Source organism: Oryx dammah, unplaced genomic scaffold (assembly GCF_014754425.2).
Source record: "Oryx dammah isolate SB20612 unplaced genomic scaffold, SCBI_Odam_1.1 HiC_scaffold_20, whole genome shotgun sequence".
Lineage (NCBI taxonomy): Eukaryota > Metazoa > Chordata > Mammalia > Artiodactyla > Bovidae > Oryx > Oryx dammah.
In genome coordinates this window covers 68,476,753-68,490,849 of record NW_024070204.1, presented here as the reverse complement: position 1 = coordinate 68,490,849, position 14,097 = coordinate 68,476,753, and the positions used below count along the sequence as shown (strand labels likewise).

Genomic DNA, 14,097 nt, shown 5'->3' with positions numbered 1-14,097 from the left:
ACAAACAAGTCAGACATGACTTAGCAATGAAACAGCAACAAAAGATAGTCTAAAATATTCAAATACTACTTTACAAAATATATATTTTCAAAGGGACCCTAAATTGAGACTTATAACAAGATCTTCAACTTTGGTTGAACCATTATTCCATCTCTGAATTATCTTACTAACTCCTGCTCCCTTTCTTTAATTTATAAACTAGACAAAATTGTTTCCATTAAATATCCATCAGACCTTTCTGCAGGCAGGATTAATAAAATTCTCCTTAAAAGAAAATAAAGTGTGGATAAGCAGCTTCCTGGAAAAGATAGCTGGACCTTCCCCAGGCAGTCATTTGGAAACAGTTTCATCAAAATCGTAGCAAAGAAAATCCTGAGAGAGCAATCAAAATTTATCTTTAAGTCCTTTCTGTTATAAAAGTTATTCAGGAAAGAAACCTATAGCCATATGGATCCTAAGGACTCATTAAATCACACCTTTTTGAACAAGCCCGTGGGCAGGTGTATGTCCCCTAGTTCTGTCCATTGTTAGTAGGACTTGAGAGCAGTGACACCCCCACAGCAATGAGTGCTGGCACCGAGACCCTGGCCTCTAAACACCATTCTCCAAGACAAGCAACCAGTCTCCTTGGACTTGGTTGATTCCAGGCCTGGGAAAGAAAATACAAGATGATCTTAGAGCGTCTTACAGTGTCAAAAAAAAAAAAAAAAATGGGAGTGCTATTAAAGAAAAAAGGGTGGTGAAGAGCATATCTGAAGGTCATGGAAGTCAGCCTGAGGAGTTCACAATAGCCAAAGCTATTAATAGTATAATATGAGCAACAAAATACAAATTTATAGTTTGGGATTATAATCTGCAAAATAAATTCCCATGTCGTTCAGTCGCTTAGTCGTGTCTGACTCTTTGCGACCCCATTGACTGCAGACCGCCAGGCTCTTCTGTCCACGGGATTCTCCAGACAAGAATACAGCAGTGGGTTGCCATGCCCTCTTCCAGGGGATCTTTGCGACCCAGACATAGAGCCTGTGTCTCTTACATCTCTTGCATTATCACTAGTTCCACCTGGAAATTCCAGGTCTCTGTAGACACTCCATCAAATATCCTGAAGACAAGGCTGCTTTCCTACATCCCTTTTCCTCATTCTGAGTAGGGATCGAGGAAGCCCATGGAACCCCATGCCTGGCCAGGGTAACCAGGAAAACACCACGGGGCCACTTAACAGATACGGGGCTCCCAGCCCCTGCAGACATGGTGCCAGGTGCAGAGAATTTAGCAATGAAGGATCAAGCGTGTGTCCTCAGAGCTCACAGTTTTGGGGAAACAGATCCACAGAGCAATAAGAACCACTTACTTATTTTAATGAGTATGTACTGATCACTGTTCCATGTTACTGAAAGGTTGGAAAGAAAATATGAAAGGATTTGTAACATCTATCTGGCCCTATGGTAATTTTTGTCTTTGTAGAAAGAGAATTTTTTGGTTACAAAGATAGAAAACCATCAACATCAATGGGCTTAAGTTGAGACCTTTCTTGTAAAGATATAGGTAATTTCTCTAAAAAGTCTTTTAAGAAATAAATAATTCTTGTTAAAGTGAAAAACGTTACAGGTGGTTTAATGCAGCACATTTTAATCCCCAGTAAAAGTGGAAAGTCATGGGTCTCCCTCTACGGTACACCCATCTCTTCCTCTCTCTCGTCTCCCTCCTACAGCACTGTCTTAGGTCAAGATGGCCACACTGTCCTCTGCAGGAACAGCTGGCAGTGGGGAGACCCCAGAGGATGCTTTAGTGAATAGGGTAACCATTCTCAGACCCTGCCTCTCCAGGGTTTCTCTCGATCCCTGTCTGTGTCTAATTCAACCACTTTGCTCAGAAAGCACATGCGTGTGTGGGTACGTGTGTATGTGTGTAGGCTCACGAGGAATTCCTCATGGGAGAGTCTGTGTCCTCCTCCGTCTGCCACCGCCCTTCTCCCCTCTCTGCTCCTCCACCCTTGTCACTTCTCTGCTTGCGCTCCCGTCCTCCCAGCATTTCTCTCATCTCCTCTACCCCATCTGCTCCAGCCTACGCTTTACAGAAGTTCATCTCTATATTTATTTGCAGTGTCTGCTCTCCCCTGATCTCACCTAAAACCTGGAAATGATTTGCCCATGCTACCAACTCTGACCCAAACTCCAGCTTTTCACCCCGACTTCTCAAGAGATGACGACATACTGACTCATTTCCATAGTCAGATGTCCACATTTGTTTCCATCAGCTGGTTCAAACAAAGCCACACAGGCCAGTCACGCAAAGGAATTATAGAGCAGAGAGAAGCTGTTCCAAAAATGCAGTGTGGGTCTCTCCGTACGTGAACAAACCCACTCAAATCCCACTTATAACACATCACTTAGGAAAGCTCAGGCAGAGGTGAACCACCCAAGAACTTCTGACAACAAAGAGAACTGTCCTGGGAAGAGGCTCCCAGGATACACACCCTTCAGCTTCCTTTCTAACTCCCTCTCACTAGCTGAGGTTCCTTTTAATCCCTTTCATTCTCAAGGGAGACAGAGAGCCCCAGACTGTCACCGAGAAGAGCTTAACTTCCTGGTTCCCACACTGTGTGCTTCCATGTCCCCTCTCCAGGAGATGATGGACATTGTCAAAGCCATCTACGACATGATGGGGAAATACACATACCCTGTGCTTAAAGAAGACACTCCAAGGCAGCACGTGGACATCTTCTTCCAGGTAAGAGCACACACCCTGTGCTCTCATTAGACCAATCAACCCACAAGTATCTGAGCAGTGTTTTGTATCCAAGCCTCCACTACACGTGGAAAGAAACAGAGAATTACAAGATGCACCGTCCCCTGGGAACAGATTATTTTATTAAATAGACAAGTATACACTACAGAAGAGAACAAGGACGAATATCATTAAGTATAAGTGGTAGCGTGTGGACTCTAAACTTCATGAAAACGGCTGGGAGATCAGAGTAAATCGCACATGTGCATACATCAAAGATATTGTTACGTGTTTCCTTGTGCTAAGTTGCTTCAGTTGTGCCCTACTCTGTGCTAACCTATGGATTGTAACTTGCCAGGCTCTGCTGTCCATGGGATTCTCCAGGAAAGAATAGCGGTGTGGGTTGCCATGCCCTGTCTCAGGGGATCTTCCCAACCCAGGGTTCGAACCTGTGTCTCTTATGCCTCCTGCATCGGCAGGAGGGTTCTTTACTACTAGCGCCACCTGGGAAGCCCTCAGAGTAGATACGGAAGATGTCATTAAGCACATTTGTGTCGTTGGTGTTGAGCATTTGTGCTTGAGGAACAAGGGGAAATCAGATGGAAAGTAGGATAGGCTGGAAACTAGAGTGAGATCTTTAAACTGAAGAGTTTAGCCTTGCTCTGGTAAAAAGTAGGTGGATGCTGTTAATCTGTGACTTAGAAGAGTGGCACGATCTTAGTGGTACGCTAGTCAAAAGAAAAAAATTCGCCTAGCAGGAGAGTATCGCAAACATGAGAGCTCATTCTAGTCTAATCCTCTCACTTTGCAGATGGGAAAAGCAGAGGCTCAGGGAGACTCCAGGCCACACAGTAGGTTCCACGGACAGGAGCAGAACTGCCCGTGCCCAGTGTGCCCGCTGCCAAATGGACAGGCTGGGACTGAGTCTGGGCAAGACATGTTAGGGGCCAGCAGAAGAGCCGGGCGAGGAGAGGACGGGCATCCAGAGCCAGAGTTTCCATCTGAAAGATGCTCCTGGGGGTCAAAGTGCTGTGACCAGGGCCTGGAGTTGTCTGACCAATGAAAGACCATCCTAATTGTCAGGGGAATGCTGATGAGCAAAAAGCAAGTTTGGGAATGCAGATTACCAGTTTCTTTAAACTGCTTCCTGTGTCTTTCAGAAAATGGACAAAAATAAAGATGGCATCGTGACTTTAGATGAATTTCTTGAATCCTGTCAGGAGGTAAGGAGAGATCCCAGGGCACAAAACCTCTAAATCTGGGGCTCGGAGACCTGAAGAAGGGAGAACACGGGAAGGCTGCAGCCCTCCGACTCAGAGCCACCGCAGCCTCGGCAATACAGCTCAGGATTTCCGCAGCCTCCACTCCTTAGACTGGCCTGCGGTTTTGGCCACGCACGGGTTGAGCCACACGGACTAAGCAGGGGAGCAGGGGGCTGTGAGAGCCCAGGGCAGGTCTCTGTGGAACCGCAGACTTCCAAGTGGGCAGCACTGTCATTTCTCAATCTCCCTCTGCCTGGTGGCCCACTCCCTAGACCAGGGGTCCCCAGCCTCCAGGATCTAATGCCTGATGATCTGAAGTGGAGCTGATGCCATAATAACAACGTGAAAGTCACTTTGCGACCCCATGGACTGTAGTCCATGGAATTCTCCAGGCCAGGATGCTAGGATGGGTTGCCCTGCCCTTCTCCAGTGGTCTTCCTGACCCAGAAATCGAATCGGGGTCTCATGCATTGCAGGCAGATTCTTTACCAGCTGAGCCACCAGGAAAACCCTATAGAAATAAAGTTCACAGTAAATGTAATGCACTTGAATCATTCCCAAACTATCCGACCCTCCCCGCCCCCCACCATCTGTGGAAAAATTGTCTTCCACAAAACCAGTCCCTGGTGCCAAAAAGATTGGGGACCACTGCCCTAGGTTATAAGGGAGTTGCTGGAAAAAGTCTAAAGCTGTGATTCTTAAGCCACAGTGTGCATAAGAATGGCCTCAGATGATTGTGAAAATGCACATTTCCAGGTCTCAATCCCAGAGACTCTAGATCTTGGGTGCGGATCTAGAAAGCTTCATTTTAGCACAATTGCCCTGGCTTTTAAAACTTTAATGTGCAAACCAGCCTCCTTGAAGTTCTTATTAAAATGCAGATCCTAATTCAGTGGGTCTCCGCTTGTGTTCTAAAGGATACACTGGCCCCAGAGTCAGCCAGAGACTGAACTGGAAATAGTCACTTTCCTCTAATTTAGAAAAATGCATCTATACCCCTACTTTGTTTCAGAAAGATATACAGATACTCTGATCTCCTCTTAGTAAGAACTGCAGGTGCAAGAAAGGGGGAGAGGGGAGAAGTTATTAACAGGTAGTGAGCACCAGCCAGGTTTTAGGCACATTACATAAACTTCACATAGTCAATATATTTAAAAGCTAGAATAGACTGAGAATTGGTCTTTCTTAACTGACTTTGACCAATGCCTTGGAGAAGCCCTGCTAAGCTTGCTACTAACCTGTTAGCTGGTGGATCTTTGGGTAGTCTAAGGGTTCTGAACCAGTTATCAGGCAGCCAGAGGAGAAGTTGCTGAAAGAGAGGCTCAGGTCAGCAGTTATTTACCAACACGGTTAGAAAGTTTTCCACATTTTAATCATTATGAGCTGACTAACCACCAGTGCTCATCATACTCATTTTAAAGAAGGGAAAACTGAGGTATTGCAAAGTTCAGATATTATGATTGAGATGGAACTTGAACTGTATCATTTTAATTTTAAATACTATGCCAGGTGTTTAATCAATTTAGTTTCTCACATTAGCAACTTCTATAGCTATTCCTTAACTCACTGTTTTTTTCACAAACCACCTGTAAGTAGGTACTATGATCCATACCATTGCACTCACAAAAACGGAGGCACAGAGAGGTCCCTTAAGGTCACTCCACTAGTAACAGAGCCAGAATTAGAATCTAGGCAGCCTGACTTCCGAATGCGTGTGCTTTTAAAAGATTTCAAATACCCATAATCAGCTTTGTTGACTTTCTCTACTTTAGTCTGCTTTCTGTTTCATTCGTGTGTCCTCTGAATTGGGCTTCCTAGGTGGCGCTAGTGGTAAAGAACCCGCCTGCCAAGGCAGGAAACTTGACGAGACGTGAGTTTGATGAGGAAGATCCCCTGGAGGAGGGCGTGGCAACCCAGTCGCGACTGAAGCAACTCAGCATGCATGCACGTGCTCCAAATTATTTTCTTCCTTCTGCTTTTTAATCTTAATTCAATTTTCTAGGTGCTCGTCTACATTTTTGAGACAGAGGTTTAGACCATTGGTTTTCAACCATTCTTTTCTAATATAAGCAGTTAAAGGGATAAATTTTCTTGAGTACTGCTTTAGCTGAGTACTGCTTTAAATTCCTAGATTATTGATGTCATATTTTCATATTTTAATTTAAGATACTTTTTTCTCTGACACATGGAATTTGAAACGTGTTAAGATCCAAACATTTGAGGATTTTCCACATCTCATACTTACTCCTTAGAGAACATACAATAGAAAAATATAAAATAGAAAACATAAAATAGAGACATACAATAAGAAAATCAGTAAATCCAAAAACTGCCACTTTGAAAAAATTAATTAAATTGATAAATGCTTAGCAAGACCAATTTAAACAAAAAAGAGAGAGAATACTCAAATTATCAATATCCAGAATTAAAGGGGTGACATCACCAGAAGCTTTACAGGCACTTAAAAAGTTAACAGTTCAATTTTCCAATAAATTTGATAATATATGAAGTCTACAAACCCCCTACAAAATACAACTTATCAAAACCAGCACAAAAAGAAACAGAAAATTTGAATTGTCCTATGCCTGTTACCGAAATTTTATCTGTATTTCAAATTTTCCCACAGAGAAAATGTCAGGCTCAGATGCCTTCACTGGTAAATTCTTCCAAACACTTAACAAAAAAATGATGCTAATCATACACAAACTCAAGGACACAGAGAAAAAGAGAGAACTTCTCAGTTTGATTCATGAAGCTGTCATAACCCTATTATGGAAACTTGGCAAGGCCACTACAAGATACAAAATCTGGGGAGCTAATGTATTCTTTCTGGACATAGGCACGAAAACACAAGTCCAGCAATATGTAAAAAGCATAATACATCATGAACAAATAGGGTTTATTACAGGAGTGCTAGAATGGTTTAACCTTCAACAATTAATCACTGTGATTAATGACATCAGGGAATAAAACAAAAAACATGTGATCATCTCTATAAGTACAGAAAACGCATTTGATAAAATGCACTTCCCCACAGCTTCTTAAAAGAAGCAGTCTCCACTGGTTTGCTGGATAATCTGTTTCTTCTGACTTTCTCTTTAAGGCCAGAGAAGGTGCTTCTTGCTTTGAATCTCTCTAGGCTCAGTAGTGTTTGCACAGGCTTAGTTGCTCCTTGCCATGGGGGATTTTAGTTCCCTATCCAGGGGTCAAACTCACATCCCCTGCATTGCAAGCCAGATTCTTAACCACTGGACCACCAGGGAAGTCCCTCATTCTGGGAGATGTGCTCACCAGTTATAGAGCTTCTCAGGGAGAAGCCTCAGAGAATTCTAACCATCCTCTTCCCTCCCCACTCCCTTCCCAGGATGACAACATCATGAGGTCCCTCCAGCTGTTCCAAAATGTCATGTAACTGTGAACGCAGCCATCTGGCTCTCAGAGACGTACTAAACAGCCAACTGAGCACCTTGATTGGCCCTCCTGCTGATTTTACACACTAACTCTTGGGACAGAAACACCTTTTACACTTTGGAAGAATTCTCTGTGAAGACACACTATGGAACCCAGGACCATGTGCTCAGTCTCTGATTGCCAGCTCTTCCTCCTCCCTCTTCTCGAGAGAGACAAGATGAAGTTGGGTTTCTTTTGGAAGCATGCTCATCTCTTCACACTGCTGCCCTGTGGAAGGTCCCTCTGCTTGAGCTTAAACAGTAGTGCACACTTTTCTGCTTGCGTGTCCCAGGCCACTGCCTCCAAGTCCAGCAGACCTTGATGTATCTGGAAGCAAGATGACCTGAGCCAAACATGCACCATCCTCTGGCCTCCCAAACCAATGTGCCTGTTTCCCTTTCTTTGGTGGGAAGAATGAGCGTTATACAGCACAGTCAGAATCTACCATGACTAGATCGGGAGAGCCAGCACCTAACATATGTAGGATAGGACTGAACTATTAAGCACGGCATTGTCTGATGACCCAAACTGCCCACGTGCTCTAATTCCAGAGGCAAGGACAGTAGTGCCCTCTCCTGCTAGCATCCGCGCTACTGGCGCAGGAAGGGAGCCGGTACCCAGTGACCCATGCCCCACTCCATCTCCTGCCTGAGTCCAGCCCTGCATGACCCCCCCACCCCCAGAAAGCCCAGGATGCCTGCAAATCGCTGTGATTTTATACCATCTTCTAATCAATAAACAGAACTATTTCTTACACTCTTAATCTTCATTTCATCCATGACTACCTTGGGCAGAAAAGGTAAGTTGTGAAAAGGGAAGGCTAGTCCATTCCTTTGGCATCCAGTTGTTAGTACTTCCATTGTGCCAGGCACTATGCTAAGCAGAGCATCACCCTCCCCCAGGCAAATGTCTGATTCAAATGCAAAGACTGTGACCATAAGCAAAGGCAGCTTAAAGATGAGACTCTTCACATTGTCCCTTCCAGCACAACTGCCACTCCCAAGACCCTCTGGTGTAGAAAGTCTGGAGCCTCACATGGCGCGGTTGGGGATACAGAGATGAAGTGGTGGGCAGGACTGTCTGCTGAGGGACTTGGAATCCAGGAGTTCATCAAGAGACTCAAACAGCAAATTGCCTATAAACAGCAAATAATCGCTTATATTGGACACTGGGAGTCTTGGTTTCCTCATTTGACATCATATTAAAAAGATTAAGAGTTAACAGTGGCATTCTTAGAAAGAAAGCCATGTACTGAACCCCTATTACTGCCAAGGGCTGCACTAGCGGCTGGTATACATGACCTTATTTTATGGTAGAATGCTCTGGAAGGTAGAGTCTTCATCTCGCTGGTTTGGACCCTGACGCTCAGAGAGGCAAGGGACACTGACTAAGGTAGCACAGCTCCCTGGAGAGAGTGCAGTCTTCCCACAGTGTCCTAGAGCCTCCGACTAGGGGATTCTGTCTCCCCTCGAGGAGCCAAGGGTCCCTCACACAAATCTCACTCATCTCTGGTCAGCTCCGAGAGGCAAAGGCGTTTTTTGAACCCAAATAGCAGATGAGGAAACAGATACAGAGAAGGGGAAGCCTTAGGTATCTGTGGATGCCTCAGGTATCTTAGGTATCTGTGCAAGAGCAGGTCACCACACCTCTGCAAGCATGAAATACTCCCAATCTGGTTGCCATTGGCTACTGCTTCTTATGGCTAGGAATACAGAGGCCACTGCTCTGCCTCTCTGTTTGAGCCTCCTGAGTGCAGCCATGCAGTCGTCTAAGGCTGCTGGACATGTGGCTGGCCCCTAACAAGGCATTCAGTTAGGCCCAAGCAGAGTATCTCTACTTGTGACCCTTCCCACACTGGGTATACACCTGCCTCCTGAGGTTGTACAATGCCTAGGCCATGGTTCTCCACCCTGGCTACACGTTCATAATCAACTGGGGCGCTTTGAAGAATGCCAACATCTGGACCCCACCCCTGACCAATTGAAGCAGAATCTCTGAGGGTAGAACCCAGATATCAGGATTCCTTAGAAGCTGCCCAGTGATTGTAAAGTGCAGGCAGAGCTACGGTGGGGAACTGACCATACCCAGTGCTATGAATGAGCACAGGATCTGAACCATCCCACTGGCTACAATCATTGGCTCCCAGCTGGGCTTCGTACATACGCCAGTCCACACAGCATGAATCTCAAGGCTCGTGCTAGGAACGGCAGGTCAAAGATGTTCTGCCTCCTATTGGACATGAATAAGAGACAGTCCTAGGACAGCTTGCAGTGATTTGGGAATTCTGAGAGCTTATCTGATAACCAAAGGACAGATAAACCAGAATCACAGGAGATAAGCAGAGAGGTTTGGCTTTTTTTTAAAAATAAACAATGTAAAAATAAACCAGAAATTGATGAGATCATTGAGCTGCTGGATCAAGCTGCACCTGAACCTACGTATACCAGATGCCTTTGTTTAATGCCTATGTTAGTTTAGCCCAGCGTTTCTCCCCCATGGCTACCTATCAGAATCACAGAAATTTTTTGAAGTACCTAATGCCTGAGCCTTATCCCAAGTTCTGAATCAGAATTTCCAGAGGTGGGGCCCTGAGCATCAGCATGTGTTAAAAACTCTCCAGGTGATCCCAGTGTACAGCTAGGGCTGAGAGCCCTTGCTCTAGAAGAATGGAAGGGCTGCTACCCTTTTCCCTGTCCTGGCCAGACCACAAATAAGAAACCCAATTCAGTCCTCAGAACCTAATACTGACAGGAAAATCAGCATCTGGAGATATCAGAGAGAAATCAGAATGGAAGGAAGATTCAAAACTTGTCCTAAGATGAATAAGCAACAGAAAGGACGTTGGTCGTCCTGGTGGGTAGAGAGATAAGGACACCCTGTTGGAGCAATTGCAAGGAAGTGGGCCAGCATTAGTCAAAGCTTTTAATAAAGGAACGAGATAAAAATAAACTCTGCGGTTTCCACAGAGGCACAGAAACAAAAAGAGTCCTGGGCGCTTGTGAATCCATGCATCTCTCAGCAACTGAGGTATTAGAGAAACAAGGTTCTCAGCTTGGAACATCCATCCCCTTGGCATCCTGGAGGGATCCTCCTCCTCCTGAATCATCCAACAGATTATCACTATTTGCCAGTCATCATGCCTGCTGATGGGGATTCAGCTGTGTAGTAGATGTCTTGCCAGACACCCTTGGCACTCACTCCTGCGGACTCAACGGCTGCCGACTGCAAATGCATGTGACTTTTTGCCTATGACTCTGACTGTCACAGACAAGATAGCCCCACTCTGTTTGCAGGCAGGGCAGGCAGGAAGAATCAGGTTGTTAACACTTCGTAGGAGCAGCCCTTAGCCAATGACTAACGCCAAGTTGGCAAATCAATACCCCAGGTCCCAATAGGAAGAACTCTTGCTTTTTCCCAGACTACTTTCTCCACTGAAATTGACCCCCAATCACCCACAGTAGTAACCTACTCAAAAATGCACCCCTTATTGACCTCTTTCTCTTCCCTGTCTCCTTTCCTGCACCCCCCTACCATTACTTCCTGGAATCACCTCCCAGGTAAACTACTCAATTCCACATCCTTGTCCCAGGACTGGCTTCTGGAGGAACCTAACCTAAAACAAGCAATGAATAGGACCGGTATGTGTCCTGCTCTCATGAATCTTATATTCTATTGAACGCAAACAGACGACGATAAAATGATTTGGGGTAGTTAAAGTGGTATGAAGAGAACAAAAGTGTAACATGGGAAGAATGACTGGGGTGGCTGCTCCAGACAGGGTGGAGTGGAAAGGCTCCTTTGTGTTGAACCTGATGCGATCTCAGAGGTTGGGGGGTCATCAGGTACTTTCAGAAAACCTGGGTCTAAGCTTGCTATGACTTCTTGCTCAGGCTTCTGAGATTCTCTTATTCCAATAAGGAAATCCGATCTGATGTGGAAATGAAAAATCCCATCATGACCAAACCTTTGGTTCGCTAACATCCCCTCTCTGAATAAATCCTGAGCAAGGCCAGGAAGGCCCACTGGAGAAGCTGCTGGGAGAAGATGCAGGTGGCGTGGGGGCCGCTGCTCGGCGCCAGGCTCTCCATGGATGAGACCCTACCTGAACCTCACAACCGCCCTGTGAGGCAGGCACTTAGGCACCTGTGCTTCACATGAGAAAAAGATGCCCCGAGACACAGAGGGAAGCGCTCACAACAGCTGGAAATGTGCTTAAAAGCCTACCAGCTCCAAAATCCAAGCCCAGCTCCACTTCCCAGAGAACATGAAAACTGTCTCCACCTATTCCTAAAACTAGCTGTAATGATGTATAAACACCAGAAGGTGTTAGAAAGCAGCAGTCATGAAAACTAAAGCAGTGAAAACAAATCCACAAATTCAAGCCAAATTACAGTTCCTCTATAGGGAATGATGCCAAAAACACGTGCAAAGATGCCCATATGGGTTTCTTATAGGAGCTGAAAAAAGTCTCTTCACATCAGAATAAGGCCCAATTTAATCTGCAGACCTCAAAAAACAACCTCTGCACCCCCGTCCAGGGACTGATTGGAGACCAAAAACCTCAGATCTTGAAGAGAAGAGGAAAATCTCACGAGTCACCAGCCCCTCTGAGTGGACTTTTGATGGTGCATGAGATTTTGAGAGCTAAGTACTCACAGGTCTAGACATGGAGCACGTGAGGTAGTCTAGGCTAATCATTCCCTCCCATGACTCTGACCACAGTGATTGGTTCAGGGCTAGGCTTACGACCTAAGCCAGTGCAATTATCATACAATGGAATACAACTCAGCAATAAAGAAAAATGAATTGTTGACAGATACAACATGGATGAATCTCAAAACAATTATAAACCAGACAAAAAGAATACATACTGTATGTATCTATAATATGAAATCTAGAAAACACAAACTATAGTGACAACAAGCAGGTCAGTGGTTATCTGGGGCTGGGGCGGGTCAGCACAGAGAGAAGGAGTGAAGGATATCACCAAGGGGCAAGAGGAGACTTTTGGGAGTGGTGGGTGTATTTATTATTTTGATTGTGTGATGTTTTCATGAGTATACACATCTATCAAAAACATTAAATTATACATTTTAAGTATGTGTAGTTTATTTTTTGTATTATATGTCAAATTATATCACATAGATGTTCTTAAAATTGGTCTGGGATCCCAGAGCACACCACCACCAGCTTTCATGGTTTGCCTGCCATTCTGGGACCTCTATTCTTCAAGAAGCACTTTACGTGAACAAGCCTCATCATTTTACCTTCCCTGGTCAGTCTTTTGGCCAGTTTATTCCAGCTAAGTTTCTCCAGCTGTATCACTCTGCTCTCTACCCCGACCAGGAAGCCTGCCAAGTGAATCCTACCTTGCCTCCCCGCTCCCAGAGTCCAAGCAGGGCCCTTCTCTAGATGAGAACTCCTGAAGCGTGGCCAGAACCTTGTGGCAGGTGACCGGGAACTGAGTACCCAGCCCCTCCATCTCTTAGACCCCCACTCCCTGCCCAGTCCAAGGAGCCAAAGTCTCCGTGCTGACACAGAATAGTGAGTGCCTGGGGAGAGGCAGAGAAAGATGGGTCGTTGTGGATTCTGTCAGGGAAAGCGACAGAGGCACCAAACTGGCTGCTGGAAAGTAAGTAAAAGATGGAGAAAAGGAAGCAGAGAGGAGTATGGGGAGGCAGAGAAGGAACTTAAAAAGAACGAATGAGAGAAAGTGAATGTGCTCACAAACTCCTTACAAGATAAATGTTAGCCCACTGTGATGGTTAATTTTTTGTGTTAACTTGGCTAAGCCACTGTACCCAGTCTTTTGTCAAATGCCATTCCAAATGTTGCTTTTCCCAGGTGGTCCAGTGGGTAAAGAATCTGCCTGCCACGCAGGACATGCAGGAAATGAGGGTTCAATCCATGGGTTGGGAAGATCCCCTGGAGAAGGAAATGGCAACCCACTCCAGCATTCTTGCCTGGGAAATCTCATGGACAGAGGAGCCTGGGGGGCTACAGTTCATGGGGTTTCAAAGAGTTGGATACGACTGAAGCAACGCTTAAATTTTGCATTAATAGATGTGATTGACATTTAAATCTGAATAAAAGACTATCCTCTAAAATGTACTGGGCTTCCTCACATCAACTGAAGGCCTTAAGAGAAAAGATTAAAGTCGGCTGGGAAGAAGGCATTCTGCCTCCAGAGAGGCAGAAGAACCTCTGGATAACTAAGAAGGATCTATGAAAAGCTGATGAGCAGCCAGAGAGTGGACAAACGGAGAGGACTAGTCTTTCTTGGACACCTGCTATGTGCCGAGCATCTCTGTACAGCATCTCATTTAGTACCGCGGCAACTTTTTGTGATCAGTTCAGTTCAGTTCAGTCGCTCAGTCATGTCCGACTCTTTGCGACCCCATGAATCGCAGCACGCCAGGCCTCCCTGTCCATCACCAACTCCCAGAGTTCACTCAGACTCACGTCCATCGAGTCCGTGATGCCATCCAGCCATCTCATCCTCTGTCGTCCCATTCTCCTCCTGCCCCCAATGCCTGCCAGCATCAGAGTCTTTTCCAATGAGTCAACTCTTCGCATGAGGTGGCCAAAGTATTGGAATTTCAGCTTTAGCATCAGTCCTTCCAAAGAACACCCAGGACTGACCTCCTTTAGAATGGAC

At 45.4% G+C, this 14,097-nt stretch overlaps 1 protein-coding gene across 3 annotated transcripts in view; it reads left to right on the top strand.

Moving 5' to 3' along the window:
• Positions 1-8,195, top strand: part of KCNIP1 (potassium voltage-gated channel interacting protein 1) — a 413,346-nt gene extending 405,151 nt beyond the window's left edge. For all 3 annotated transcript variants that reach the window (XM_040262772.1, XM_040262774.1, XM_040262775.1), the window contains 3 exons: positions 2,626-2,730; positions 3,888-3,950; positions 7,354-8,195. In XM_040262772.1, the coding sequence (XP_040118706.1) occupies positions 2,626-2,730; positions 3,888-3,950; positions 7,354-7,401 (216 nt within the window). In that variant the 3' untranslated portion in view covers positions 7,402-8,195. The remainder of the gene's footprint in view (positions 1-2,625; positions 2,731-3,887; positions 3,951-7,353) is intronic.
• The last annotated feature ends 5,902 nt before the right edge of the window (positions 8,196-14,097 follow it).